The 27908-nt window shown below is 42.4% G+C and overlaps 3 protein-coding genes across 4 annotated transcripts in view; all 3 read right to left on the bottom strand.

The window, feature by feature from the left end:
* LOC133901468 (probable LRR receptor-like serine/threonine-protein kinase At1g51810) overlaps positions 1 to 6521 on the bottom strand; it is a 50904-nt gene extending 44383 nt beyond the window's left edge. Inside the window, exon 1 of the mRNA XM_062342828.1 lies at positions 6294 to 6521. Coding sequence (XP_062198812.1) covers positions 6294 to 6521 — 228 coding nt within the window. The remainder of the gene's footprint in view (positions 1 to 6293) is intronic.
* A 6392-nt stretch (positions 6522 to 12913) lies between these two features.
* On the bottom strand, positions 12914 to 15951 carry LOC133901194 (putative leucine-rich repeat receptor-like protein kinase At2g19210). 2 transcript variants are annotated; one of them, XM_062342474.1, is made up of 4 exons: positions 15842 to 15951; positions 15474 to 15600; positions 15260 to 15331; positions 12914 to 13697 (listed from the first exon to the last, which is right to left on the bottom strand). In XM_062342474.1, exons 2-4 carry the CDS (start codon positions 15587 to 15589, stop codon positions 13301 to 13303), a joined length of 585 nt encoding a protein of 194 aa, XP_062198458.1. In that variant the 5' UTR covers positions 15590 to 15600; positions 15842 to 15951; the 3' UTR covers positions 12914 to 13300. The 2 variants fall into 2 exon arrangements, with proteins under 2 accessions (XP_062198458.1, XP_062198457.1); XM_062342473.1 differs by having other exon boundaries at positions 15474 to 15763; positions 15842 to 15933.
* Positions 15952 to 16862: 911 nt separating this feature from the next.
* LOC133901195 (probable LRR receptor-like serine/threonine-protein kinase At1g51810) lies at positions 16863 to 24661 on the bottom strand. The gene is made up of 12 exons (XM_062342475.1): positions 24557 to 24661; positions 23931 to 24486; positions 22426 to 22928; positions 20743 to 20881; positions 20587 to 20658; positions 19530 to 19598; positions 19228 to 19379; positions 18860 to 19128; positions 18637 to 18763; positions 17983 to 18051; positions 17684 to 17873; positions 16863 to 17450 (listed from the first exon to the last, which is right to left on the bottom strand). Exons 1-12 carry the CDS (start codon positions 24627 to 24629, stop codon positions 17057 to 17059), a joined length of 2613 nt encoding a protein of 870 aa, XP_062198459.1. The 5' UTR covers positions 24630 to 24661; the 3' UTR covers positions 16863 to 17056.
* Between the last annotated feature and the right edge of the window lie 3247 nt (positions 24662 to 27908).

The raw sequence follows: 27908 nt of genomic DNA, 5'->3' as shown, positions 1-27908 counted from the left end.
GCTAAATATCCTTGATTCTCGCAATGTGGCTTGCTTTGTTGCATGCAATTGACTGTTCTAGCTTTATAGTTTTGGTAGCTAGATTTTTTTGAAAATCTCCTTGTTTGCTATTTTCGAAAATCATTTGATTCTTGATCTTTTGATCATAGCTTGCTACTTGTGATCATTGTTATGTACTGTTGTTTGTTGGCTAATCACAAGTGGTAAGAAGTTCTTATATGTCCAACAATCTTTCTCTCAAAATTCTCCGTCAAATCTTAGCTCAAAATTCTATCCTGTCAAAGTTCTAGAACCCGGAGTATCCGGATAGATCCGGAGTGTCCGGATTCCGAACAACCATTCTTTCTGTTGAGTTGACAGAACCCAGAGTCTCCGGTTTCACCCGGATACTCTAGGTCACCCTCCGGCATGGAGCCTCTGTCTCGTGCCTAACTCTAACCCGGAGTCTCCGGGTCAGGCTGGATACTCCGGGTCATCCAGGCTTTTTAGCCTTCCCCGAGCAGCACATCTCCTATTCAACTCCATAATACCTCTTTCACATCTCTCTCTCTCTCTCTCTCTCTCTCTCTCTCTCTCTCTCTCTCTCTCTCTCTCTCTCTCTCTCTCTCTCTCTCTCTCTCTCTCTCCCTCCATGGAAAGCCTCCTCCGGTGATTTCAAGCACCCTCCAAGGATTTTGCAAGATTTTCTTCAATTCTACCTCAACTCTAGGCCGGATTCCCTGGGCTTCCCTTCGAATCGATCGTTAGTGATATTTTTGCCCTAAAAAGGTACTTCAAGAACTCTTTCACCCGATCTCTCAAATCCTCGATCTAGAGTCCGACTCCTTTGCTAGATATACTTCATTTACATCATAGTATCACATACTCAAAGATATTGCAAAGATATTGCTAGATATGCTAGATATCCAATCGCTCATACCCTAGAATTTTGCTCCGGAGTCGGGTTACCCGAAGTATCCGGGGGTAAATCCGGATACTCCAAGTCAGTGATTTTTTTTTTGCAAAGCCTATTTCATCAATTCCTTTGTGAGCAATCATTCTAGTATCTCAATTTGTTCATCCTCTGGTGTGTCTCGGGATTTGTAAAGATGGGACGAGACAAGGGCAACGCTTATCAAAGAAGAACTAAAGCGAAGTTTGATCTGCTTGCCTAATCTTCTCCACATCAACCAGAAGGAAGTGAGAGTAGAAATGGCAGTGGCCATGGGAGTGGTCTTGGTCGCTCTCGATCAGTTGTTCGGAAAGTGCCTCACTCATCAACAGGGATCCATATTAATGAGCTCGTTCCCACAACAACTGCAACTTGGGGGAGAACAAAAATACAAGCTACGAGAGGTAGAGGAAGAGGTGCAGCAAAAGACAGAGGAAAAGGGAAAGCTATTGCTTCTGGCTCTTGGAGTCAACATCATGAGGAAATCGAAGAAGAAGAAGCTCCAATGATGAGTCCTTTGAAGCTTCATCGACCCCTTAGACTACACACAACAAATGCCATGCCAAAGCAAGTTGTCAATTACATGAAGAGGGCAAATAGAGTCAAGAAAGAGAGATATGAGGATCCTTTTTACTTTGTGAAGAATGTAGCTGATCACCATTTCTGGAGTAACTTCCAAGAAGATTTTTATGAAACGGTGATCCTTACAAAGAAGAAGCCAATCACTCCTATGCAATGGATTGATTGGGATTACATGGCCAACAAAAATGATCCAACTTTCAATAAGGTGATTTCAGCTTGTGAACACAAAAGAATCAAGTCCATCATGGGTCTGAGATATGACTGGAGTGAAGAAGTAATTGCTCAATTCTACACTACACACTGGTATGACTGTAAAGAGAACCAATCCATGTTTTGGACTATCGAAGGAGAAAAGTATGAGATCTCGTATCGAGCCTTCGCTCATATTTTTGGTTTTGACATCTGTGACACTCAAAAGACTAAGATCCATATTGAAAATCAACTCTCAGCAGAAGACATGGATTTCATATATTCGGATCATGGAAGAGTAGTTCATGGCATGGTCACCGGCTTGAGGCCTTTCTATAAATGCATGAACTCATTGTTTGGGGTCACCTTGGATACTAAAAGTGGAGATGCCACCGCTATACAAGGGATCCCAAGAAATCTCCTTGCTAGGATGTCCAATGAGGGAGATCCCTTCAGTGTGATTGATTTTGTTTGGGAAGAAATTCACACAGCATCACACACTTCTAGCAGAAGCTGCCCATATGCTCCCTATATCATGTTCATGATTGAGAGAATCTCCCAGAAAATCTTCTTCAAGGAAGTGAAGCACGAGCCTTACAGAATGAGCTTGGTGAGCAATCGATCAGCTACACCTCCACCTTCACCTCCTCCTACAGCTCCAAGTGCTCAAAGGCAAGCTTCACAACATATGTCTTCCTCGCATAGCTCTCCATCTTTCATAAAAAGAGCTCTTAAGGCAATTTTCAAAGTGTGCACTCACAATGCCATCAAGATCAAAGAGCACAAGGACAAAAGAAATATGAGATTGAGGAAGATACAAGAGAGGCAGAAAGCTATTTATGCCAACTTGAGGATTGAGCCTCCTTGCTCTCTACTTGCCTCAGAAGAAGACGTGAATGAACCAGAAGTGTTTGAAAACCCTTGGCATGGTATGATGAAGCACAAACAGCTGCAGCCGGGACTTCTCATGTCCAAGATGATGATGATGAGGAGACAGAAGAAGAAAATGTGCAAGGAGCCGAGGACAGTTCTCCGGACAACAATGACGGCTCCGATGATGATGGCGATGAGGACTTCACAACAGATAACGACTAGTTTCTATTCGATGCTTCTGTTTCTTTTTTGTGCTTGATGCCAAAGGAGGAGAGAATGTAATCTCTTAGGCTGTTCATCTTCTCTTGTTTATCTCTTCGAGTTTCTATCTTTCCGTTGGACATGTAAGACATATGTATCTATTTGTGATGAACTATGTGTGGTGTGGTAGTTGTTAAATTCATATTTATAAGTTAATTAAATTTGTGCTAGTGTGATGCCATGAGATGCTTTGATGGTTGTTTCTCTCTTTGTTTTGTTTGTGATATATATTGTCATATGCATCATGTACTATCATGTTCACACACTTGCACCCCACGGATTCTAAGATATAGGGGGAGCTCTCGCAAAATTTCTTTAAATATGTGCATTTGATCTCAAACTCCAATTTCAAATCAATGCACACATTTAGGGGGAGCTCACCATAGATCTTAAAATTCAAAACTCTTTAATTCAATTATTTTTTGTAAGCTTTAATCGTGTTGTCATCAATCACCAAAAAGGAGGAGATTGAAAGTGCATCTAGGCCCCCTAAGTGGGTTTTGGTTTATTGATGACAAATGATTAAGGGACTCATGGTTTGCTGAGTTTATAAACAGGTTTTAAGTTCCATTGGTTAAGATAAGAGTTGTTGGAGTCCCTCAAAAAGAAAAGAGAAGCGGCATAGTTACTTAATAGGTTTAAATTTATTTTATTTTGAATTTGAGTTAAGGATAGCCGTACTATCAAGAGGGATGCATGTTGATAGTCTTGAAGATGTCTTAGTTTTCAAAATATCCTTTTAGAACCAAAAGATGAGAGACACAATCACTCATGGACACCAAAAAATAGTTTTTGTTGTCTGAGCCCGGAGTATTCGGGTGAACCCGGATACTCCGGACTCTGTCTAGTTGAATAGAGTCTCCGAGTGAGACTCCGCCAGAGAGTCTCAGTTTGAGTCTAAGAAACTCAACCCGGAGTCTCTGGGTTAGCAGCCCGAATACTTTGGGGTTCTGTTTGTGGCCAGAGCCTCCGAGTGAGACTCCGTCAGTGAGTCTCGGGTAAATCCATGTTTGCTCAACCCAGAGTCTTCGGGTTGGCCCAGATACTCCAGTGTTCTGGTTGCGGCCGGAGTCTCCAAGTGAGAATCCGCCAGCGAGTCTCGGGTAAAGCCTTGTGTGCTTAATCCGGAGTCTCCGGGTCAACCCGGATACTCCAGTGTTTTGTTCGTGGCCGGAGTCTTCGAGTGAGACTTCGGCAGAGAGTCTTGGGTAGGCCTTAAGTGTGTTACCCATAGTCTTCGGGTTGGCCCGGATACTCCGGGTCCTGATGTCTCTGGACCCTGCGGAGAGGCTCCGGACACTGTATTTTGCCTAAGCCTTCGTGTGTTACCCGGAGTCTCTGGATGAACCCCGATACTCCGGGTCAGTTCAAAATAGACTGTAACGGCTACTTTTTTGAAGTGAGCTATATATATACCCCTCACCCCCTTTGTTGGGGGGCTGCTGAACCAACTCATGGACATATACTTCGAAAGCCATTAAATAGCCTTCCTAACTCCTCTAGAGCTCAAATTGGTGCAAGATTTAGAGATTAGGGTTTGGGAAGTGAGTTTGAGTGTTAGAAAGCAAAAATTCCACTCTTGAGCACTTGAGGTCATCATCGAGCTTTTGATTCGCATTCTTTTCTCTTGAAGTTGTGATCTCCTAGACGGCAAGGCGTTACTCGGAGAGCACCCAAATTTGTGGAGTGCCCCGGAAAGTTTGTATTACCCTCGTTGATTTAAGTAAGAACCCCTCGCTTGATCTTGGTGGTCGCTTGGGAGAGGAAAGGGTTAGAAAAGACCTGGCTCTTTGTGAGCTCCTCAACGAAGTCGTAGGCACCTCTTTGTGAAGTGGCCGAACTTTGGGAACAAACTCTTGTCCATGTCATTTTGTTGCACATTAACTTGCTTTAGTTAATATTTGGGGATTTTCCCGGTCTACTTGTTAGTGTGCTTGTGACTGCAGGGTGTTGGTGATAAGGTACTTAGACGTCCTCTAGAACCTGTGGTAACCCTTGGAATCACTTAGATTTACTCAATAGTTCTTTAGTTTCATTTTCCTGTATAATCCGGAGTATCCGAATAAGGCCGGAGTATCCAGGTTCTGTATAACCCGGAGGCTCTGGATTAACCCGTAGTATCCGGATCCAGTTATCCATTGTCAAGTTTTTAAATTGCAGGAATCGCCTATTCACCCCCTCCATGCGACATCTCGTACATTTCATGAAGACGTACAAATTTTTGAGTATCACTATCGGTTTGTAAACACAACCAACTGTGATAGCCATTATCACTCCTGGTTATAAAAGGCACGTCTTTTGATGAGCTAATATCATTGCTGGTTCGTTTTATGAACCAATAATGATAGTTTGAATATCACTGTCAGTTTGTGTTACTAACTAGCAGAGTTAATCTTTGTCACTGCTAGTTCTCACTGGGTCGGCTTTTTATGTGCGACTGAAGCTTCTGAATCAGCATTGATATGTTATCACTGTTGGTTATTTTTAAACTGGTAGTGATAAAGGGGCGCGGATGACCCTTTCTGTGGTAGTGTTTGTGACCTCTTCCTTGGCCTCCTTCTCCTCCCCTTCATCGCCACTGTGGTAGCCGATATCCTCCTCATTGATTTTGTTTTTGAGAGCCTCTTAATCGATCAGGTCGATCACAAAAACCAGCAATGACCACTTCTTCAGAGAGGGAGGCTACTTGAAAGATGAAGCCATTGGCCGTTGAAATTGAAAATCAGTGAGAGGAAACAATATTGGCAATTGAAAGTGGAAGGTGAGAAGAGGAAGCAAGAATATAAAGACAAGAAAGACTAAGAGGAAGGGACATTCCCCGTGTGAACAAAAAACTACCGCCGATACATATTCTAGATGGTGTTATGGGAATCTGTTTGATGTTATGTTAGGGTTAAAGTTTTCAAGGCACAACTTAAGACCAAATTGCAGACGGTTGCTAGGTGAAAATAATCTCCATTAACATGTATATCCAACAGTTATTACTCTAAATTGTTTGAAATATATATTATGTTTGGGTAATTATAGTTTTTTTGTGTGAAGCTTATAATCGAACACTATGATTAAATCTTTCTCATTTCGGATGAGGGAAATGAGGGCATGTAGATTTAGACATTCCAAATATAGTATATATAGGTTCTTATACATATCAAATGTCTGAACAGGCATCCGATCCACACTTCACTACTCCGTGCATTTCTAACCAAAGTGAAGCAAAAGTCAGAACATCTACTACATTCTTGCACTAGCTAGTAAGAGTTCTTACTACTACTTTTTACTACTCCTAGATAATACTATACTACAACTACTCTATCTAGCTACCCTGTCTTCTGATGCTTAGATGCCGGACCACCAATGTTGTCATTGGTAGACAGATCTGAATACCCTATGCAGGTAGGGCCACTCTCTTCTTCACTGCTACAGGTGCCATCCTCGTTGTCATCGCTGTCCTCATCACCGCTATTGTCTTGCTCCTAACACTCCTCCAGCTCCTCGACTCCTCCTCTTGGGGCACCTCTAGCTCCTTAGTCTCCTCCTCCTCTCCGGGCCCCTCGTTATTGTTGCTAACATTGTCTTCCTTCTTGGGCTCCTCCTCCTCTTTGGGATACTCATCATTGTCATCATCATCCTTGGGCTTCTCATTGTCGTCACTGTCGTGCTCATTGTTGACATTGCCCTTTCCCATATCCTTGTCATCCTCCTCCTATGGCTCCTCCTCTTTGGGATCCTCCTCGGGTTCCTCATCGGGCTTATCATCCCCTACGGCCTCCTCATCATCGGGCACTAACGCCTCTTCCTCGCATATCCCAGCTTGGCAAAGAGAGCCACTGACCAATCGTTGTTTGGCTCCTCATCGCAATCAGAGGACAACGTAGGTGAGGGTCAGCTGAATGGTGATGGAGGAGGTGATGTCAGCAGATATGGTGATGATGAGGAAGAGGATGCCATGGCAAAGTGATTGAAGTGTTAGAAAACTCTGATAGCACATATGTTGACTCTGGTTCCCCCATGAATATATTACTCCTGCCGAAACATATTCCGTTTAAAGAAAAGGAGTTTGCATTTACATGAAGTTTCACCTTCCACATATATTGCAGGCAGTGTAGGTAAAAAGATGACTCTAACATAGAACAATTATAGACAGCTATGATAAAGCCATCTGCAATATGTTTTCATAATATAGCTGGCTTCTTGACTAATATGTTTGCAATGGCTCTAGCATAGCCTTATGCTTTGTCATCCTCATTTGCAGACGGTTTTCATGTGAGGCCATATGTTATGTGTTCATGTGTCAATTATTGTAGACAGTTTATTCTAACAACCATCTGCATTTTGTTTCCAGATGGTTATGTTGTCCAGCCTATTTCTTGCTTGATTCTTCTCTAACGGTCTCCTGTGGAATCATTCTTTTATCACATCAGTTATGACCCTTTGTGTAGTAGTGCATGCTTGCAAGTTCCTTCTCATTGATCCTATGTTGCCCATAGAACATGCTTTCCATGCCTCTGGCTATATTCTTCCTCCTCGTTGACATTCTGGCCATTAAATCTTCTCCCATGCTTTGGACGGAGCAGAGTGTAATAAGGGCCAACCTAGGCCATGGTCCCCCTTAGTGTTGTACACCTTTGGAGATCATGTATTAAGTAATAAGTCTACTGCTACTTAAACATGAAAATGAAACATCCTTTTTATGCGTTGACCCCACCAAATGATGACCCCTTCACTACTACAAAAACCTTAAATGCAGTCGGTTCAAAATCTATCATCGCAGCCAATTTCCAAAAACTGCATGTGAAAACAGTTATCCCAGTCGATTTTCTACTCAACAGACCTCTAGAATATTGCAGGCCATTGAAAAGATATTATCTCAGTTAGTTGGTGTAAACTAACGACTAGGATAATACAATGCATTATCCTAGTCAGTTATTGTCCTCAACCAACTAGGATAATTACTTTTTCACTTACAAATCGACTAGGATAATGAATGGCATTATCACAGTCGGTTGTTTAAACAAACCGACTATTATAATGCCAATCCTATTTATTAGTGGGAGCTTCTTCCCTAAGAAACCACTATTCATACAGAGCAGCTGCAGTCTAAACAATGGCTGCTCGGAGTGCTCCTTCATTCTACTACAAGAGGGTGCTACAGAAGCAAATTTTGGAGGAGATGGAGGAGGATTAAAATAAGTGATCTACCAAACTTATTGATTACTTAGTTTGGATCTAGATTCAGGTTAGTTTTCCCTAGATTGATTCTAGGTTGTCATAGATTCATGGTTAATTTGCTCTAGGGCTTGAAATTTAAATATAATTATTGATCCATAGAAGAGATCCACTAGAATATAGCAATCTCTTCATGTAGAGATCCCAAATCTTGCTCCAATTTGAGTTTTAATTCATTAGATGTAGATGGGATCTAAGGAGCTTCATGAATAGGGAATTTAATTATTTAGGTCAATATATATACCAAGGTTGCTAGTAATTGAAGTATAATTCTTGATGGATGGAAGAGATCCATTTGAACTTAGGTATAATTCTTGATAAGTAGTAGATGAGAAATTTAATTTCCATCTTATTTAGATGCATTTTTGTAAATTATACGCCATATTTAGTTAAAAATTAATTAAAAATAATAATTGACATATATTTTTTACTTAAATTTATAGATGTGCAGAGGATGGATGTATGCTCAAATATATGCTCAAATTAATTTTCCCAAAAATCTAAAACCTTTCCTTCTCTTCCTGGGCCAAATCCATCCCTCTTTTCCTTTTATCCCGGCTCGGCTTCCCTTTTCCTTTTCTCTCCCGGCCCGGCCTCCTTCTTTCTTCTGGCCCATCTCCCTCTCTCTTTTTTTTCTTTCCCTCTCTGGGCTGCTCTCTTTCCCCGGCCCAGCTCGCCTCTCCCTTCTCCCTTCTCTCCCGCGCCATGCGCCAGCCCATCCCATGCCACTCCTTCTCCTTCCTCGCACTCATGTCCGCGCCAGAGCTCGCGCGCACCCGAGCATGCGCGCTGGACCCCGCCGCCCAATCGCCAACCACTGACACTTAACTCCACTCTCCTGTCGTGCGACGTGCGTTCTCACCGTCATGCTCCCTCTACCCCTTCCCTCTCTGACAATCACCACGTGCAGAGCTGGCGACGACCGTAGGGTAAGGCCGATCGCTGGTCTTTTCTAACCACCGCCGTGTCACTCTCTCTCTGCCTCTCTCTCCCGCTCCCGCTGTACCTGCATGTGCACATATGAAGCCACTATGGCGAGTTAATCGCTGGTAGCTGCATTCACGTTGCATGAGCTTGCGCTCAGGAAAATGAGGGAAATGAGGCGGGGAGGCTAGGGGTGCTCAAGGGGGTTTCGGTTGGGGATTTATAGGCTGAGGAGCGCAAATTCGAAGCGAGCTAGGGTTTCGGGGCCGGCAGCAATTTCGCAAGCGATTTCCATGCAAGGAGCTTCAATTTCATCGTGCGATTGGCCTCCTTTTGTTCTTCTCAATCGCGATTTCCATTCATGCGGTTGCACGGTGATTTCTTCCAAAACTCGCTTATGAAATCTAAGAGGGTGTGTCGGTGAGCAGTAGAGAGGAGATAAGGAAGGAGGGTGAGAGGAGGGAGACAATCCTGACGAGCGGGCCCGCTGCGACAGTGGGAGAGAGCGGGCGGGTAGGCACGAGAGCATGCATGAGGGTGGGCGGGCTGGCACGAGTGTGGCCTAGGGGCGGGATTACACGCGTAGGAGGAGGTAGTAGTCAGGGTGGCCTGGCCCAAAGGCGGCGCACACGCGTGTAGAGAGGGAGGGGAGTGGGCTGGGCTGATGTGGAGCGTGCGCAGGCATGGGAGGGGAGGTGGGTTGCACACGAGACTGGGCCAGGGAGGGGAGAATAGAGGAAGGTCAAGGGAAGAGGAAGGGGCAGGTGGGTCGGGCCACAAAGAGGAAAAGAGAGAGAGAGGGCCCAGAGAGGGAGATATTTGTTTTTCTTTTTGATTCCCTTTCTTTTTTCTATGCATTTTCTTTTATTCCTTTATTTTGTTTATTTTCTTAGTGAAATTCTTCGGTTACAAATTTTGGGCTGTTACAATCATGTGGTATTTTCCCGTTATTCCTCGCTTACAACGTTTATTCGCGAACCCAATGGACTCTAAATTGTTATATTGGCACTCCGAAAAGCTATGACACCTTGACGATGCTATCCAATGGAGAAATATCGATGATATCTACCTAGCATTCGGTGTGGAACAAAGGAGTATAAAGTTTGGGACGAGTACTGATGGAATGAAACTATTAGGTGACATGAGCAACACACATAGAACCTGGCTCGTGGTTCTCTGTATCTACAAACTTGCTCTTTGGTTATGCATGAAACATAAGTACATTATGATGATTATACATATGCTAGGGCTAAAGCAAAATCTGGTAATGATATAGATGTGTTCCTATGACCACTCATGGAAAATCTTGCAACATTGTGGAAAGAAGGTGTTCGTGTGTGGGTTGAGAACAACGAGAGTACTTCAACCTAGGTATTTTGTTGTTCGTGACCATCAATGATTGGCCGGCCCATGGAAACCTATCTGGACAGAATATCAAGGATTCCAGGCTTGTACATAGTGCTACAATGAAACTGTGACCCTATGGCTGAATAAGTCATGCAAAACGATATACCTACGTCACTGGTGATTCTTACACAAGGGTCACATATACCGCAAGCTGAAGAAACAAATTCTTGGGAAAAGGAGGAGGGTTTTGCTCCAAAAACTCGTAGCGGGCAACAGGTCTATAATATGGTTAAGGGTGTCCAAGTTATTCTTGGGAAGAGGAAGGGTGCACCAAGGAGCATTGAGAAGGTGATGTGGAAAAATAAATCAATATTTTGGGGGCTTGTCTTATTGGAAGGATCTAGATGTTCGACATTGCATCGTTGTCATGCACGTAGAGAAGAATGTGTGTGATAGTATTGTTGGTATTTTACTGAACCTTCCTGGGTAAACAAAGGATGTAATTAATAAAAAAATGGAAGGATTATGTAGATTTGAATATCATACCAGAGTTGCACCCTCAAGATAGAGGCAATGGACGAAGATACCTTCCCCCATCTTACTAATTTCTGAAGAAGGTTGAAAAATCCCAAGTCTACTAGTGCTTCTATGGTGTGAAAGTTCTTACGGGCCACTCAGCGAATTAGAAGAAAAAAGTTCCGATGAAGGATTTGGCATGAAGTCTCATGATTGCCACATGTTGATGACATAGTTCCTTCCTATTGCAAAAAGAAATATTAAGCCAAGAAAGGTTTGAGTGGTAATAACACGTCTCTGTAACTCCTTTAACGCAATTGCACAGAAGGTCATCGATCTCGAACTAGTTGCTATGCATACTATGTGGTAGAGACTATGTCTATTGGAGATGTGTTTTCCTCCATCATTCTTCGAAATCATGGTGTATCTCGGTGTTCACCTTGTACATTAGATAAAATTACTTGACCCCGTGTTCCTACATCTGATATACCCGTTCGAGAGATATATGGACGTTCTCATATGTACGGAATCATTCTCAGCCAGAGGGAAGCATCAAGAAAGGTTATCACACCAAAGAAAAAACATTTTTGTTCTAGTGCTTCTTAGTTAGTGTCCAACCTCTTCCATTCCCTCGGACTACTCACTATTGCGCTGCCATGAAATTTGCTGCCCGCACCCTTGATTGTTCACCTAAGGGTATTTTGGTCCTAAATGTCTTACCAGCATATATAGTGTTAACAAATGTTTGATGCGATGGTGATGTCAAACAATATGAAATTAGTGGCATAACAAGTGGTAAAAGAAAATCCATCCCTTGCTTAAGTGATTATCCATCTACGACAATTGGTAGTTCATTCGTGTCTGACGAAAGGGACGCATCTCCCATTGACCCTTGTAAGATATAAGTAAATACAAGTACAATGAGCTACCTTGACCAATTACTAATGGTGACTAATGTATTATGATTATGATGCAGTGAATTCAATTTGATCTCTTATGTGCTAGCAAACACCAGACCTATTAAGTTGACTGACCAGTTCTTCCCTGGCTAGCGGTGCCAGTTTTATATTTTTCTGAGTGCTGGGTCAACCCAAACTCACTCAATTAAACTTAAGATTCACTTTCACCTAATTAACTTAATAAAAAATAAACTAAATAGTGATCGAGAACTATCTATTAGATACCCACTTACATTCCATTAGATAATCACTCAATTGCATTGTTAATTAGCAACGAATCATACCCTAATAATTCTGGCTTGAGTTGACATTAGTGCACTCTGAACCTTTCTTGATCAGACTTTATTCATTGTACGGAGGGGACAGCCAAACAAGGCTCCTCATTCGCCTTATAAGAAATAAGGGACCATTTTTTGTAGCCTCAACTTGCTCATTTAAATGTGGAAAATTTAAAAGATGGCAACACAATTCACAAATACTATGAATTCGATAGCAATGTTTTGGACCGAGTACTTAGGGTTGGGAAGGAAAATAGGGTTTTGAACAGATTTCTACCATGCACATCATTTCCCTTTTTTTTTTTTGTCTTGGTGGTGGTGACGTTCGGCTGTTTAAACTTCTACATATCCCAAGACCAATAAAATATGTTCCATCTGTTTCTCCCATGCTCCATCTTCTTCTTGTTGTGCTCTATGTTCCTCTTCCTTTCTTCGCTACTCTGCTTTCTCTATTACATTCAAGTATATAGATTTTGCTTCGATAGATTCGCACAACATTTGGGTGGTGTAATCTAGTAAGCAATGTGCGCAGTTATATTCTATGAGGATGAGCGACCAATCCTCCCCAAAATTAATCCCTCTTTCAGGTTCAATTTAAGGACCCCAATTCCTTAACTGGATACACTGAAGCATTCAATTGGGAATCCCTTTATTCCAAACATCGATAAGGGATTTGGAGTAAATTTGATATACAGCTCAAACTGTTAACTAAAAAAAATCATAAACTTAGAACTAGAGAACTTTATCTTGGGGTTTATGGAAATTTCAGTTTGGCGTTGATACTTTCAATTGGTGGAAAAAAGATCACTAGAAATGCTAATGTTCAATGGAAAAATTGATGGAACTTTCAAATTAAAAATGCAGCTATGAGCCAAAGTCACGAAGCGGCTTCACCTGGATTCCGGAATCCCAAGTTTGTGGCAAGCCTTGTTGCCAAGTGAGGGAACTTGGAGTTTGGTGTCGCCTAAACCGTAACAAATAGTACTGCAGAAACTCGGGTAGTGTACAGCATAACAACACTAAGCGAAGTCAACAGATGAAGTCTAATCTTCACGACAATAACTGATCAGAAGAAAAGCAATTGTAGATTCAAAACAATGCACAGCCATACACTAGTGTGCCTTCACATGATAAGCAGTTCATGAAAAGGCCCATTGCAGACTTGTAGATGAGACCCATCATCGATGACCAAATCCAGGTACACACATACAGCTTCATCTTGCCAATGAACCAAATGTGGACACCATAGCTGCTATATCACTCCCTCGGCTTGCCCTAAGGCTACTGTCCTTCTCGCGAGTTTCATCCAACGCCAGGCTTTCCTTCAGCTGTACCACGACAGAGGCCATCGTTGGCCTTTCAGCAGCAGAATCCACCGTGCACATCATAGCAGTGTCAACCACCTTCCACATGGAGCTGTTGTCGTAGGCACCTCGAAGCCGCACATCGGCAACCGAGCTGATGTCACCGGTGGCAGTCTTCTGTTTAACACGCTGAACGATGTGGCCATGGCCTGGAAGTAGTGGAGTCTCGCCCATGGCTACCTCAAGCAGAACAACTCCGAAGCTGTACACATCGCTGCTCTTGGTAATCCTTCCAGTGAGGTAGCACCTAAAGAAAGAGCTGGTCAGAACGTTCAAGAAAAAAGAGGACACCAGACAAGCTCCATTTTGTCAAATCTAATGGTCGCACGAAAATGAAAACATGTTGCACATAACGGGTGCCAGTTTTACTAGTTTTTTTTTCATGTACTTGGCAGATTCAGCTAGTTATGATTTATTCCTCATTCGAGTATAAACACCATGAAAAGAAGTACCAAAATGTTATAGTATGGAGAAACATACTCAGGGTCCATGTAACCAGCTGTACCAGCTGAAGTGGCTGATATGTAAGTCTGAGTATCACTAAGATAAGTTTTGAAAAGTCCAAAATCGGTTATCTTAACTTGCATATTTTGACCCAAGAGAATGTTGCTGCTTAGATTGCAGTTTATATATACAAACAAGTTAATCTTTTTTCAATGTTCAAGCATTGAATATATTATCATTTTCACTGTGTTATTACTATTTTTATCCTTTTTCATGTTGTTTAGGAGTGCTAGGTACTCCCATGAGTGAACCACAACAAAAGAAGTCGGCCTCAATAAGTTACAGATGCCAAATTGATTGTGGGCTAGATTTGGGCATTTAGATAACTTCAAATAATAATATGTCAGCTACAAAATTATAGATCTTGTCGAGAGGTACAATTTTCATACAAAATTTATCTCCATCCAACTCCGTATAAAAAGTTATTAATTTCTGAAGACGAGCTATTATACATTATCACTGTTGGTTCATAACAAGAACTACTACCACTACCGGTTCATGTCAAAAACCGACAATAATAGTATTAGTGCCAGTACTTGATATAAACCGGCAATGATAATTGTTTTAACTGCCGGTTCTTTCGAATGACCTATTAGTGCCAACTTTTTACAAGAACTGGTAGTGATAGCCAACCAAGGAAAGGTGTTTATGTGGGAGTGTAGGTCATGGTCCGAGCACGTGGTTTCTTAGGCAGATGGGGGTATCAGTGACTCTTTATCTTGAACAGGATGCAAGCTACTGTTGTTGTGTGCATTTTATACCCCTCTACGATAAAGCTTACTCCTGGGCACCCCTCTCCTCTTCGCTCAAGAGTGTCATAGCTTAACACAACGATAGACTCTAAAAAGATGTTCTGAACTATCCGAGTTCTCTAACAAGTGAAAAACATGTTTGAGGGAAATCAGACGTGTTACATACATTCTTTATAGAAAAAATATATCTTGATATTGCAAGAATACAATCAGGCTACCAACCAGGACTCGAACACTGGTTCTCGCAAAAAACAAACCCCTCGCTGTGTTTTCCCCGTGGTCATGGTGCAGTCACTCAACGATAGCGTGCAGGTCTTTTCTTGACCTTAAATGCAATTCCTTGGGGGTGTCTCTCCCCTTGGGTCGGGGCTTTTTTTTTTTTTTTTTTTTTTTACAATCATGTGTGAAATGAAGTGTTCTCATTTTGATCTAGTTAGTGCCTGTTCACTCAATGATTAGAGGTATTATAACAGGATCCTCTCTCGTGGAAAATGGAGGTTTCTTATACTAGTAATAGAAGGCAGAGGACATTAACATGTTATGGAACACTTACAAATTCTCGAGTGCAGTGAGCAATATAAAATCCTTGGATATTACACCATTCAAGTAGCTGTTGGAGAGATCTCTGGACCAATAAGAGGTATTATGCTAGAATTTCAGTCCAACATAAGTCAAATGCACCAATAGTATACTGGACTACAAGTACATATGACAATCAAGATGCAAGACATTCAAAATAACGCTTAGTGTAATCACAATGATGTTACCTCGTACTGTTATCACTTGTATTGTTGCATTTCACGCTGTCCCAAGCATATTTGGTTGGAGAACATGGATCACCCATCCAGTTTTTCTTCATTCCATACTCGAATTTGATAGCCATGATGGCATCAACTAGTGTAGGAAAAACAGTATGGTCGGTATATGTTTGATCACTGGATGCAGCAATACAGGTTCATGGTTCAACAGGCCAATTGCATGTACAACGGAGGAAAAGCAAAGGAATTCAAAGCAGAATCTTTGGCAAAACATCTGAACCTCCCCTTCTTATTTAATCCTGTGCGCAATACAGTTTAGGCTAACAAGGATTGACCCACTTCAGTAAAATAACCGTAAGCGGCATTTCGTCGAGCACCTTGAACGCAGGTAGGGGTGGCAACAGATATGAGTCCAGGCGCGTCAGGTGGGCGTCTGTTGCTCAAGACGCACTGCGCTGGGAAAGGGGATTAATGGCCCAGCCCGTCGGGCGCCGTCGTCGTGTGCCGGAGAGGACGCTCATGCCGTTCCTGGTATCGAGGGGGGGGGGGGGCGATGGTTGGTGTTAGAAATAACCGCGCCGAAGCGATTGATCGAGACGATGCGGGCGAGATCACAGACGAAAGCGGAGATATGTTCATCTGACCGTCATCCTCTTCCTGCGCGTCATCTACCTCAGACAGCAGGGAACGCAAAAAATACGGATAGGCGGTTCTATTATTTAGACCATCTTCGACATATATTTAAAAATTTATATTTTATAATATTATTATAGTATCTTAATATTATTATAGTATCTTTTATTTTTTAAAATATTATAATATTATTTGCTGGAGCCTGTTGCTGGCTGCCCCTATTAGCAAATATGCTACAATGATGCTAGTACAGTGCTTTGAGGCCCTTGCTGGAGTCGGTCTAAGAGGTTTGTGTACTATTGTTTTTTTTTTTTCCACTTGCCTCTCTTCTAGGCGTGGGCTCATTGGTTGAAAAAAAGGATGGAAGTCTCAAACTAAAACTGCTAATACGAGCCAAATTCTCGAAACGGCTCCACCTTGATTTTGGAGTCCGAAGTTTGTAGCCAAGGGAGGGAATATGGAGTCTAATATCGATCATGGAGTTTGGTGTTGCCCAAAGTCCAAATCAAATAATACTGCAAAAAATTGAGTGTTACATGAATTTGCACCATTTTCACAAAAAAGTGTTGTTGCGCGTGATTAAAAAAATCATGATCGGAAAGGAACAACCACCTTTTCAAACCTTGCTTCAGATTAATAAAACCTTTCAGTTAAAAAAAATCAAACCTTTAAGTTTCCATCACGTTATTGCATACAAATATGTAAAATGTTTCGAGAAAAAGGTACATGTAAGCATGAGATGTAGCTCACAGCACCTGGACAAACTGAGAGTTTACCAAACCTTATTACTGGCACACACAAGTGTGGGTTCTCAAGAACCTTTTGCACACTCAAGCAATACAATTGTAGATTCAAACCTATTCACAAACATACACTAGTGTGCCTCCACACGACAATTTAGACTTCCAGTAGAGACCATCAAAGACCAACCAAATCCAGGTACAGGCACAGTTACAGGTTCATCTTGCCAATGGACTATATGCAAAAACCGAACCTGTTATATCGCTCCCTGGGTTTGCCCTGGCGCAACTATCCTCGCGAGCTTCCTCCAACGCCAGGCTCTCCTTCAGCTGCACCACAACTGCGGCCATCGTGGGCCTTTGAGCAGCAGAATTCGACGTGCACATCATGGCGATGTCGACCACCTTCCACATGGAGCTGATGTCGTAGGCACCTCCGAGCCGCGCATCGGCAACCAAACTGATGTCACCGGTGGTAATCTTCTGCTTAACACGCTGAATAATGTGACCATGGCCTGGCACTATTGGAGGCTCACCAGTGACTACCTCAAACAGAACAACTCCGAAGCTGTACACATCGTTGCTCTCGGTGATCCTTCCAGTGAGGTAACACCTGATGAGAGAGCAGGCAAGAACGTTCAAGGAAAAGAGGACACCAGACAAGCCTCATTTTATCAAATGGAAAGGTTGTATAAATAGGAAAACATGTTGGATATAATTTCACCTGTTTTACCAGTTTTCTTTCATGTGCTTGGTAAATTCAGCTGGTTATGATTTACTAATTAAAAAATAAGCTACATGGAAAAAAGTACCAAAATGTTATAGTATACATAGGGAGAGACATACTCAGGGTCCATGTAGCCAGCTGTGCCAGCTGCAGTGCCTGATATGTGAGTCTGAGTATCGCTAAAAAAAGTTTTGCAAAGTCCAAAATCTGCTATTTTAGCTTGCAGATTGTGACCCAAGAGAATGTTGCTGGTCTTCACATCACGGTGAACTATTGGCAGGTTGCAACCTTTGTGAAGATAATCCAGGCCTATATAGAATCACAAGAAATGCCATAAAATGAATACAAAATGATGAGCATATGGAGGATTTGCTTAATAAAAATCTAGTTTCCTTTATATGTTTTTGTTGCAGCATACCTTGTGCAGCGTTAAGCACTACTCGCACACGTGTCCCCCAATTCATTGTTTCAGCAACACCATTTTTACCTTCAATGTTTTAACAGAACAGAACTGTTTAACAACTTCACATGTCAACTTCAACAAATTTATGGAATGTTTCTTTATTCCTTTCTAATTTTGTTGTGCTCTTCATGGACTTGCACAACTTAATAGTCATAATAAGACCGACCGTTTGACAAGTTGAGTATACACATAAGCTGAAGTCATACAGTAAAATAAAGCAAAGGTTCATCCAAAATTCCACATCCATTCGATCATGAAGTAAGTGCACTGATGTTGGTTGTTGGTTTAGAGTTTACTCGGTGCAGCTGACAGCGTCAAGTTATCCCTTATCCAAATGTTAAGACGGATGGACAGGATAAGGGGGATGCTGGCTCCCCTAGGCACAAATTTTCTTGACAATGCTGTCACTTAGGATTAGGCACCTCAGAAGGAAGACATGTAGATGCCCCAAAAAGGGCTTCTATTTTTAAGATACCAGAAGTATATAAAAGTCACTCAAGATGACTGCTCGGGCCCAAACCATGCATAGGTATTTCTGATGCAATTTTAAAAATGTCACACAGTTGCTTATGTCTTAATCTATACTCAATAAGTTTGCAATAGACAAACCTCTCAGATGATCAAAAAGACTGCCCTGAGTCATATACTCATAAACCAGTGCCAAGTGATCTTTCTCCATGCAGTAACCAACCAAAGACACTAGATTCTTGTGATGCACCTTTGTCAAGCTCTGAACCTATGTAACAATACACAAAACATAGGAAAATAGATTAATTACAAAATTAGATTTATAGTGCCTCTTGAACTTTTCTAGGTGACAGAAATTTGGTACCTCAGCTAAAAATTCACCAAGTCCATGTGATGATGACTCAGAACGCATCTTGACAGCAACCTCGGTATCATCTTCTAAACGGCCATAGTACACAGGCCCAAAACCACCTTGCCCTAAGAATCGTTTGAAATTATTAGTGAACTTCTCTAGCTCTTTGTACGTGAACAGGCGATTCTCTGTATTTTGCAGGTGGCCCTCATGACCTTGTCTGCTCCCTGGAGTGTTCTCAAGTTGTGGGTCTCTTGCTGTTGCTGGGTCATGCGTGGAAACTGGTTGCACTAGTATCAGATATTTAACAGAAAAGTCAAGTATTATAAACTGAAAACATTAGTACATGTCAATAACGAAGAGAGCAATAGGATGCACACCATTAGGCTTTCTTTTCTCTCTCCAGATGAAATATGCAAGAAGTACAACTACTACCAGCACAGGAACCACTACTGAAATAGTTATGATAGCTACTTTGTTTCTTGGCGGGCTTGGCGGTGGTTTGTTGCACATATTACCGTCAGAGTCATATCTGAAATTACATAAGACAATCAGGTTGGGGTTTACTTTCGAGGAGAAAGCATCTTAAACAGTCACTTGTTTTAAGGTCACAGGGAGAGATACAATAAAAAGTTCAGAAGCATATTAATGGAAAAGGAGACTTTGAGAAGAAAATCAAAACCTGAAAACAAGTGATCCAGTGTAATTTTTACATACGGAGTCGCCACTCAAATGGTTGCCAGACAAATTTCTGTAGAAAGTGAAGAGAGTGAAAGGCAATTGATGAAGTCAATGGCTTGGTAATAATTTGCAACAGATGTATCCACTTACAGAACTCGTAGGGAGGGCACACTTGTTAGGGAATTAGGTATTGGCCCACTTAAGTTGTTGTAAGACAAATCCCTGAAATATTTGCACGACTACAGTGAGCAAAACCAAACATATATAGATAGTTGATTCAAACTCTACACGAAAGGAATTTGGAAAAAAATCTAGGTTCTATCATGCTGCAGCATGATCTATGATATATGACCCATTTGTTAAGCAGGTCTTAGGGGATAAAAACCTTATACATGAGTCCTTGGGAATATAGTCATGACAAGTATGCTGTGGTTATCAATTAATTTTCTCACTCCATTATGCCCATTTAAATTTGTTGGAGGCATATGGTCAAAACCATAGACGAAGATACAATAATTTTTGAGAGATGTAACCAGAAAGAATGATCCAATTTATAAATTGGAAAAGATGACGACACAGTTATGCCAAATATGCTGTCACAAAAGAAATGCTCTCCTACAATAGTCTCATCTATTCAATTGGCAACTGCAGATTTTGAAACCAAACAAAACATGCACCAAAATGTGGTGTGTTGCGTGTTACCTGAATAGAACCTACATAAGTAGGTCATAAGCAGATTGCTGGATTGTTACAATCTGGTGGAAAGCAGATTGCTGGATTGTTACAATCTGTGTGTTGGATTGTAACAATCCAGCTTTTCCAACTAGGTGTTTGTTTCAGTTTTTGGATTGTGATCAGAATCCAGCTTTTACAATCCAACTGTTTGTTTCAGTTTTTGAATTTTGATCACAATCTAACTTTTATAATCTGAAATAAACAGGACCTTAACATGACCACATATAGTAGAATGGGATTGTCGCTCATGCATGGAACGTGGAAGCTGGGGACATATATAAATAATGAAAGAAGAGGACATTAGTCTGTCATCTAACACTTACAAATTCTCGAGTGCCGTGAGCAGTGTAAAATTCTTAGATATTGCTCCATGCAAATTGCTGTTGGAGAGATCTCTGCATGAGAATTTGTAGTTCAACATAAATCAAATGCACCAATAATATATGTAGGACCTTCTAAATAATGTTTCAGATACTCACAGTGATGTAATCCTCATAGCACTATAACTTGTATTGCTGCATTTCACGCCCTCCCAAGCGTATTTGGTTGGGAAACATGGATCACCCATCCAGTTTTTCTTCACTCCATACTCGAGTTTGATAGCCATGATGGCATCAACTGGGGCACAAAAAATATGGTCAGGACTACGTTTGAGAACTAAGTGTAATCGCCCACATACACGATTTCTCAAACCGATTGCATATACAAGAGAGGAAAAGAAAAAAAATCAACTCAATGTATAATCTTTGGCAAACCATTTTAACATCCCTGTTTCAAGATCCAGTTAAGTGCGATAACCTTAAGCGACATTTGATCGACCATGTTGGGCGCATCAGGTGGGCGTCTGCAGTCTGATGCTCAAGATGAAGGGTGCGCAGCTCGTCGCCACCGCTGTGTGCAGGAGGGTGAGGCTCTTGTCGCTCCTCGCCGCCGGAGGTGTCAGGCGGCACATCGAGAGGGTCCACCGTTCACTGGCAATCTGGCATCACGTTTGTGTTCTCTTTTGCTGGTACATATGCAGGAAGGAAAGGTTGATGTGCCGGCCACCGGGAAAAACAGCTGACATGGATGGAAGCCTCTCCATGGATTTTATGCCGCAGGCATGTTAGTGCCGGCCATGGACAATTTGTACCGTCCACTTAATTTGTCTATTTAGGCCATGTTTGGAATGCAGGAAATCCACAGGAATGTTGCAAAAACTTCACATCAAACGGTGTAATTTTGTGTTCCAAACGAGTCGAGTGCTTATTGATCTGTGAACATTTGTTGTTAAATGTAACATTGGCTGATCGTTGTTCACGTCTTGGCGGATATATCAGCATGCCCACCGGGAGCGTCCATGGGCAAAGATCTTGAATTGTCGTGAGGGGTGGTCATGGACAGCAGGGTTTTGTTTACCAGTAAACAAAATTTACGAGAGGTAACCAATAAATAGGATATATCGAATATATCGGACAAAATTCAAATATAATTCAAACAAAATACCGGTAAATATGGTAATTTTTTTTTACCGAGGTCCACTGGTAAACTAGATATACCGGGTCAATTTTTTTTTTCTATGATAGACATGCCTGGAAATTTCCGGGCGGGCCGGATATGGTAGGCACTACTTTGCCCATAAAGTCTCATTGCCATCCTAAACCGTGGTGCAAAAACTGCTCCTAAATCGCTCTCAATGATGAAGTCGGATATAACAATGTACACCTCTAACTTAAATTGAAAGTAGTGAAGTACACCTCTATCTTTTTCTACAATTCGTATCCAAGAGAAAAGTAATTGCACCCAGCCATTCCTCGTATTGAAGAGAAAAGTAATTGCATCCAGCCATTCACCCTTTTCGTCTCTCAAAGTACGCAGGCACCTGACCATCCCTATTAGAAAGCACGTGTTGGTGTTGGTGTGATGGTAATACTATTCTACCCACCGGAGTATAAATCATGGTGTCTATCATTTACGTGAGTGTTTTGAACAGTAAAATTTATAGACGTGTGATAAATGATACAATCGTAGATGTGTAAGTGTGTTGTGTGTGCGTAATGGTGTGCGTATATGTCCTTGTGATTGAAAAAAGAAGACTAAACATCCCAATATGAAGAAAGATATATAGATTCTCTTTTGAAGGTGTGTGCGAAAGTGAGAGGGAAGACATAGCCAGGGCTTACAATCTTTAGGGAATGTCGTCGAGTTGTCGACTGGAACGACTCTGTAGATCTCCAACGCATTGATCATTGGGGGAAGTATGGAGCTTGCAGTTGCAACGAGAGTTATGTTGTACTTGCCATCGGTAGCCTTATAGGATTCAACGGTGTACTGACAGGAAGCAGTCAGGTACGGGGGGCTGTACAACTTCTTGCTCGGTCCCGATTGAGTCTCGTTGATGTAGTTGATGTAGATGCCAAACTGTCGAAGTTGGCCGTCTTGGAAGTCGGCGAAGTGCAGGAACACCATAAAGGAGGAGTCCGACGTCCTGTAGTCTTGCCATGTCTTGACGGTGAGCACTGTGTCATTGCCAGCTGCCGTGATTGCCGTCTGCAGAACGGACGAGGGCACGGCGAAACTGGTGTCTGGATCTGACTCGATGGGCTTTATGGTCGATAGATTTGCCCACCGTGAGCTAACCTCATCCATCGGCCACCAGAAACGGTCATATGGATCCTCAGGATACCTTAATGAAATCCAAGAAAAAAAGTTATATGATTGAAAGTTAGATCATAACACCACAAAGAAATGTGCTCTCTCCGGTTTTATTTTAAGATTTTGATTTACATGTTGGCGATATATCTTTTGTTTATTTGAGGGAAACTGGTACGCATTTTTCTAAGTTCTGATTACTTTCTAGTAGCAAAATTATAATACTACAAAAGTATTTTAAATGACAAAGCTAGTAATATTTCTTTTGTGGCCAATCCTTTTTCGTTTGAATATGTGGTATTCAATATTTAAGGTTGTGTTTGGTTGTTTGAATGAAGTTAAATGGGATGGGATCGTCTTGGATGGACCGGATGATCTTGGATGAGGTAGTACATGTAGATTATTTGGTTAGTTGTATAGGATGGTACAAGAATGTGTTTAGTTGGATGTATGAGATGATACGAAAATATATTTAATTGCTTAAAAGTCATGTATTATATCCATATATAACTTAATTATTTTACAAAAATAATAATTTTTATATTTATTATTATCAACAAACTATGATAATTAGTACTAATCATTACTAATTCTAGATAATCATAACTTAAGTTGTGAATAATCATCACTAAATACCTATAATAATAATTAGTTATGGTTAATAATATCTAATTGTAACTAATATTTAACTAAAATCCTTAATACTAATTAATAGTCACTTATCATCACCAATCATAAGTGATTAAGAGAGTTGATAGAACTTGTACTAGGTTGTTCGACCGATTTTACCGCACGGCTCGGTACATCATCTTCTCGGTATATTCTAAAAATCTAAACTATCTCATCCTGAACGGAATAGTATGATTCAACGAACTAAACAACTGAACCTTTTCAGATCCCGCACAATTCCATACATATATAAATTGATTCAACCAACTAAAAACAAATTCATAAAAATGAATGCACATGGTATCTGTTGGGCCCAACCACCCTCCATCTCCAATTAGCTCTGGTCCCACAGGAAGATCTAACATACCGGGTAATTGAAGGGCTTGAACCCATGTTCTCCCGTGTCCACGCGGACATGATCAGGTCGGGCGCATCATCGAGGGGCTGATAGAGCTTGTCACCGAGCTGTCTCAGCTCCAGCGCGGACACGAACGGCGTGCCGCTGCCGGTGTTCACCAGGCACACCGGCGCCCAGCTCGCCCACGCCACGAACACCACCTCGGACACGTAGTTGGTGTCGGCTTTCGGGCGGGAAGTGAACCAGAAGTTGCCCCCCAGGTGCAGGTCGAACTGCAGCGTCGAGCTGTTCTTGCCGTCGTAGTTGCCGTACGCGATCTCCACCCGCACCAGGTACTTCGTCCCGGCCACGGTGGGGAGCGAGTAGCAGTTCCGCAGGCCGAACGGGAAGCTCCGCAGCGTTCGGCTTCGGATTTGGTTCGGCCACAAGCTCTCGAGCTCGGAGGCCACCCTGTGATTCTCGCCGCTGTCGACGTACTGGCCGTCGGAGACGTAGAAGATGCCGGTTTTGGCGTCATTGTAACCGCTGTAGTTGGCGTCTAGGCCGCAGTCGATACTCAGGAAGCCTGCATCCATGCATGCACGAGTCATCAATTCTGAGGTTATATGATCAATGCAGTGAAGCGAGAATCATACCTGGCTTCTGACTGACGACGACGTGAACCGCTGGGGCTAATAGCAGGAGTAAAACAAAGAACGCCAAAGCCATTGAGAGTTTGAGAAACCACGAGTAGAACCACTTCAACTAGCTACGATGTCTGAAATCACTTGCAATGGAGATGGCTCCATATTTATAGAACTTTTCATGCCAAAATTCTTTAGAGAGAAAAAATCCCTTATTTGCCCCTGATGGTAACCCTATTCTCCATTTTTATCCAAAATGTGTTTGGCTACTATCTTTCCTTTTCATCATTTCCCCCTACGCCAATAGATTTGTTTTTTAGGAGAAAGAAAAAGGCAAATTTTTACCCCTGTTTATTGAGAATGACAATTTTCACCCCTTTGTAACCCGACCCTGAGTTTCCTTCGTCCTTAGTTTTTTTTTTTCTTCACACCGTTTAGATTGGCTTCTCAGTTTTAACCTTATCCATCCCCCCTCTCTCCCGTTCTTTTTCTTCATCCGACCCGACCACCCAACGCTGCCACCACACACGACCTGGATGCCCGATGCCTCCAGCCACCCCTGTCGTCCATCTTCGGCGACGGCGAAGCCTGTTGGAGTTCCTCCTCTCTCTCTCCCATGGCATGCCTTCTCCCTCATTTTCGCCGGCGTGACCCTTTCTTCTTCAAGTTTAGCGGAGCTCCCTTGCCCTACCATCCTCCTCCGTCTTTGGCCGCCGTCGCTGCTAACTGTCACCTCGCTAACCACAGTGACATGTGACGCCCTCACTGACTTTCACCGTTCACTAGTGGTCCTCCACCACCGTGCCACCTCGCCATCCTACTCGTCACCACCGCTAGTCCAGCAGGCCTTACCTGGCCATCCCTCTTAGGGTCTATTTGTTTGTGCTTTTGCTTCTAGCTTCTCTGAAAAGTTGTGTTTTTGACTTTTTTGAAAAACTGCTTTTGAATTTTAGCTGTTGAATTTTATAATTATTTTTTTGGCTTCTCAGCACACTACTTCTCAAAAAATCTACTTTCAGCTAGCTTCTCAGCTTCTCCAGAAGCCACTTTTCAACAGGCTTCTGGCTTCTCCAGAAACCATTTTTCAGCAAATCAGTTTGTTTGGGCTTCTGGCTTCTGGGCTTCTGACAAAAGCAGAAGACAGAAGCAGCCTAAAACAAACATACCCTAAACTCGTGAGAGCAAGGTAATTTGCACGGTGCCCTAAATCCCCAAATCCTCAACCCAAATCGCTAACTCAAAACCCTAATTCTAGTTCATATTTAGGTGATTGAGAGATTTGGCAAATCTGTTACCAATAATGGCACGACATTGCTCATGGAATGAGGCTCCTTAATTCTCGTTTCTCAGTCAGATTGAACATCGTCGTTGACCACGATTTCCCTGTTCCATAGATTCCACGTCACCTATATATGTTGCTAGCCATGGAATGTCCTACGCCTCATATTCTACTGTTGCTATGCTGCCCATGGAATCCGCTCTTCATATATACCTCGGGTTCCTCCTTGCTATGCTGATCTATATGTTGCTGGCCATGGATTCTGCTCCCATGCCTAGCTTGGGCATGGGGCAGAGCTTAGTAGCTAATGTGGGCCATACATGAACCCCTTCGATATGAAGTCCTTGAAGAAAGTATTGAGCATAATTAAGATGTAATCGTTACTTAAACATGGAAATAGTAATATCTTTCTCATACAATCTGTCCACCTTTTATAATGATGATCCATTTAGTTGTGGGTCTAACATTTTAAGAATAAATGTACATAGCTAAAAAAAATTATTCAATGAGAACCTTTATAGTACACCATGATACTAGATGATAGAGAGTATCATTGTTATGATCCAACCGTCCATTTTAGTAAGTATTATTGTAATTATCTTGATACCCTTAGGGGTAATTACGTCATTGACTGACCGGATTTTGGACCTTCATCACCCATCATCGACCGACCGATGGAAGCTGGAAACTCTAATAAATGAAATGAACAGAATAAGTGAAAGTTTATCCGAAGAATAAACTAACATTTTGATCTTCACTAATTAAACATATAATTTACAAGTTTATCATGATTTTTTTTCAATCCTACCCTTATGATACCCATGATACTCTTTAATGATACCCATGATACTGATAGGTGATAGAGTATTATTGGGCTAATCTAAACCACCGGATGAAGAAAATGGACAGCATGCACTCATTTAGGTGTACTGTAAAAGTCCTCTATTCAATAATCAAGCTACGTTACACATTTGGACCACCAGAAACTAATTGGACTTTGAGATGATGAAGTGCAGTAGTAAGAAAAGGCTACAGAGAGTATAAATGATTTGTTGAGTCATAATACCGTACATAATTCTAAAAGTTTAACAGCTAATAATATCTATAACTATTATATATGATATATAGTCAACTATTTGCAAAATAAATTAGATGTACCGATGTACACTCATGCCCCAAGATAGGCCCACCACTGGATCCATTATTAATTAGTGTTCAACTTTCTCAAGTCTCTAAACTACTCGCTATCGCGTCTTCAGCTGGTCCATGAGATTTTCCTCTTCGCACTTGGATTAATTCCTCCTCAGCATCGCGACAATCACTAACGCTGGAGATTAAGCGAGGTCAAAAAGCCCTGAGACAGAGGTGTCATAATCTGATTTCTTAATATATGAAAAAGATAGAATGTCTCTCTCCTCTCCTCACGGCGCCTCTCTTCCCAACCCCACGACAACGCCTACAGCAGGCCCAGCGGCCACCTCACCGGCCCTGTCCTCCCTGCCGCGGACGGCCAACCACCCTCCCATGGCGCCGGGATCCACCCTCTCCCCCCTCGTCGCGCCGTTCGTGCCGATGAGCCTATCTAGAGGCCGACCCAAGGCTCTCCACTGGCACGACGACAACCCCGCCTATCCTTCATCTGGAGGCTCTGCCTCGGCACTGGCTCGCCATTCCTTCTGTGATGCGTTGAGGACCCCAGCCATTTCGGTTTCGACGCCCATCCCTCCACCTTCCCCAGGTGAGCATAGGGTGCGCTTCCTCCTTTGTTCTGAGGTCCACCGAGTCCCGCAGGTAGTGGACAGCCCGGATGCGGAAGACTGGCGCACAGTGAGCAGCAGACACTCCCGTCGATGTTGCTCCCGCCACCCGCACAGGCCCGTGCCGGCCAGCCTGCACTGCAAGTGTTTCAACTACCTGGGGCTAGGGCACCAGGCTTCACAGTGCTGAAGCCGGATGCGTTGCCTCCGGTGCCTCGCCTTCGGCCACCGCGCGTCGGAGTGTCTGCATCCTTGCTAACACGCAGCCGTCGCGGCTGGGACCCAGCAAGCCCCTCTCAAAGAGCCTTGCCGGTTCGACTGGTCCAGG

The sequence above is a fragment of the Phragmites australis genome, chromosome 20 (assembly GCF_958298935.1).
Source record: "Phragmites australis chromosome 20, lpPhrAust1.1, whole genome shotgun sequence".
NCBI lineage: Eukaryota > Viridiplantae > Streptophyta > Magnoliopsida > Poales > Poaceae > Phragmites > Phragmites australis.
The sequence above is the reverse complement of the archived record's forward strand: the minus strand, read 5'-3'. Positions and strand labels throughout refer to the sequence as shown.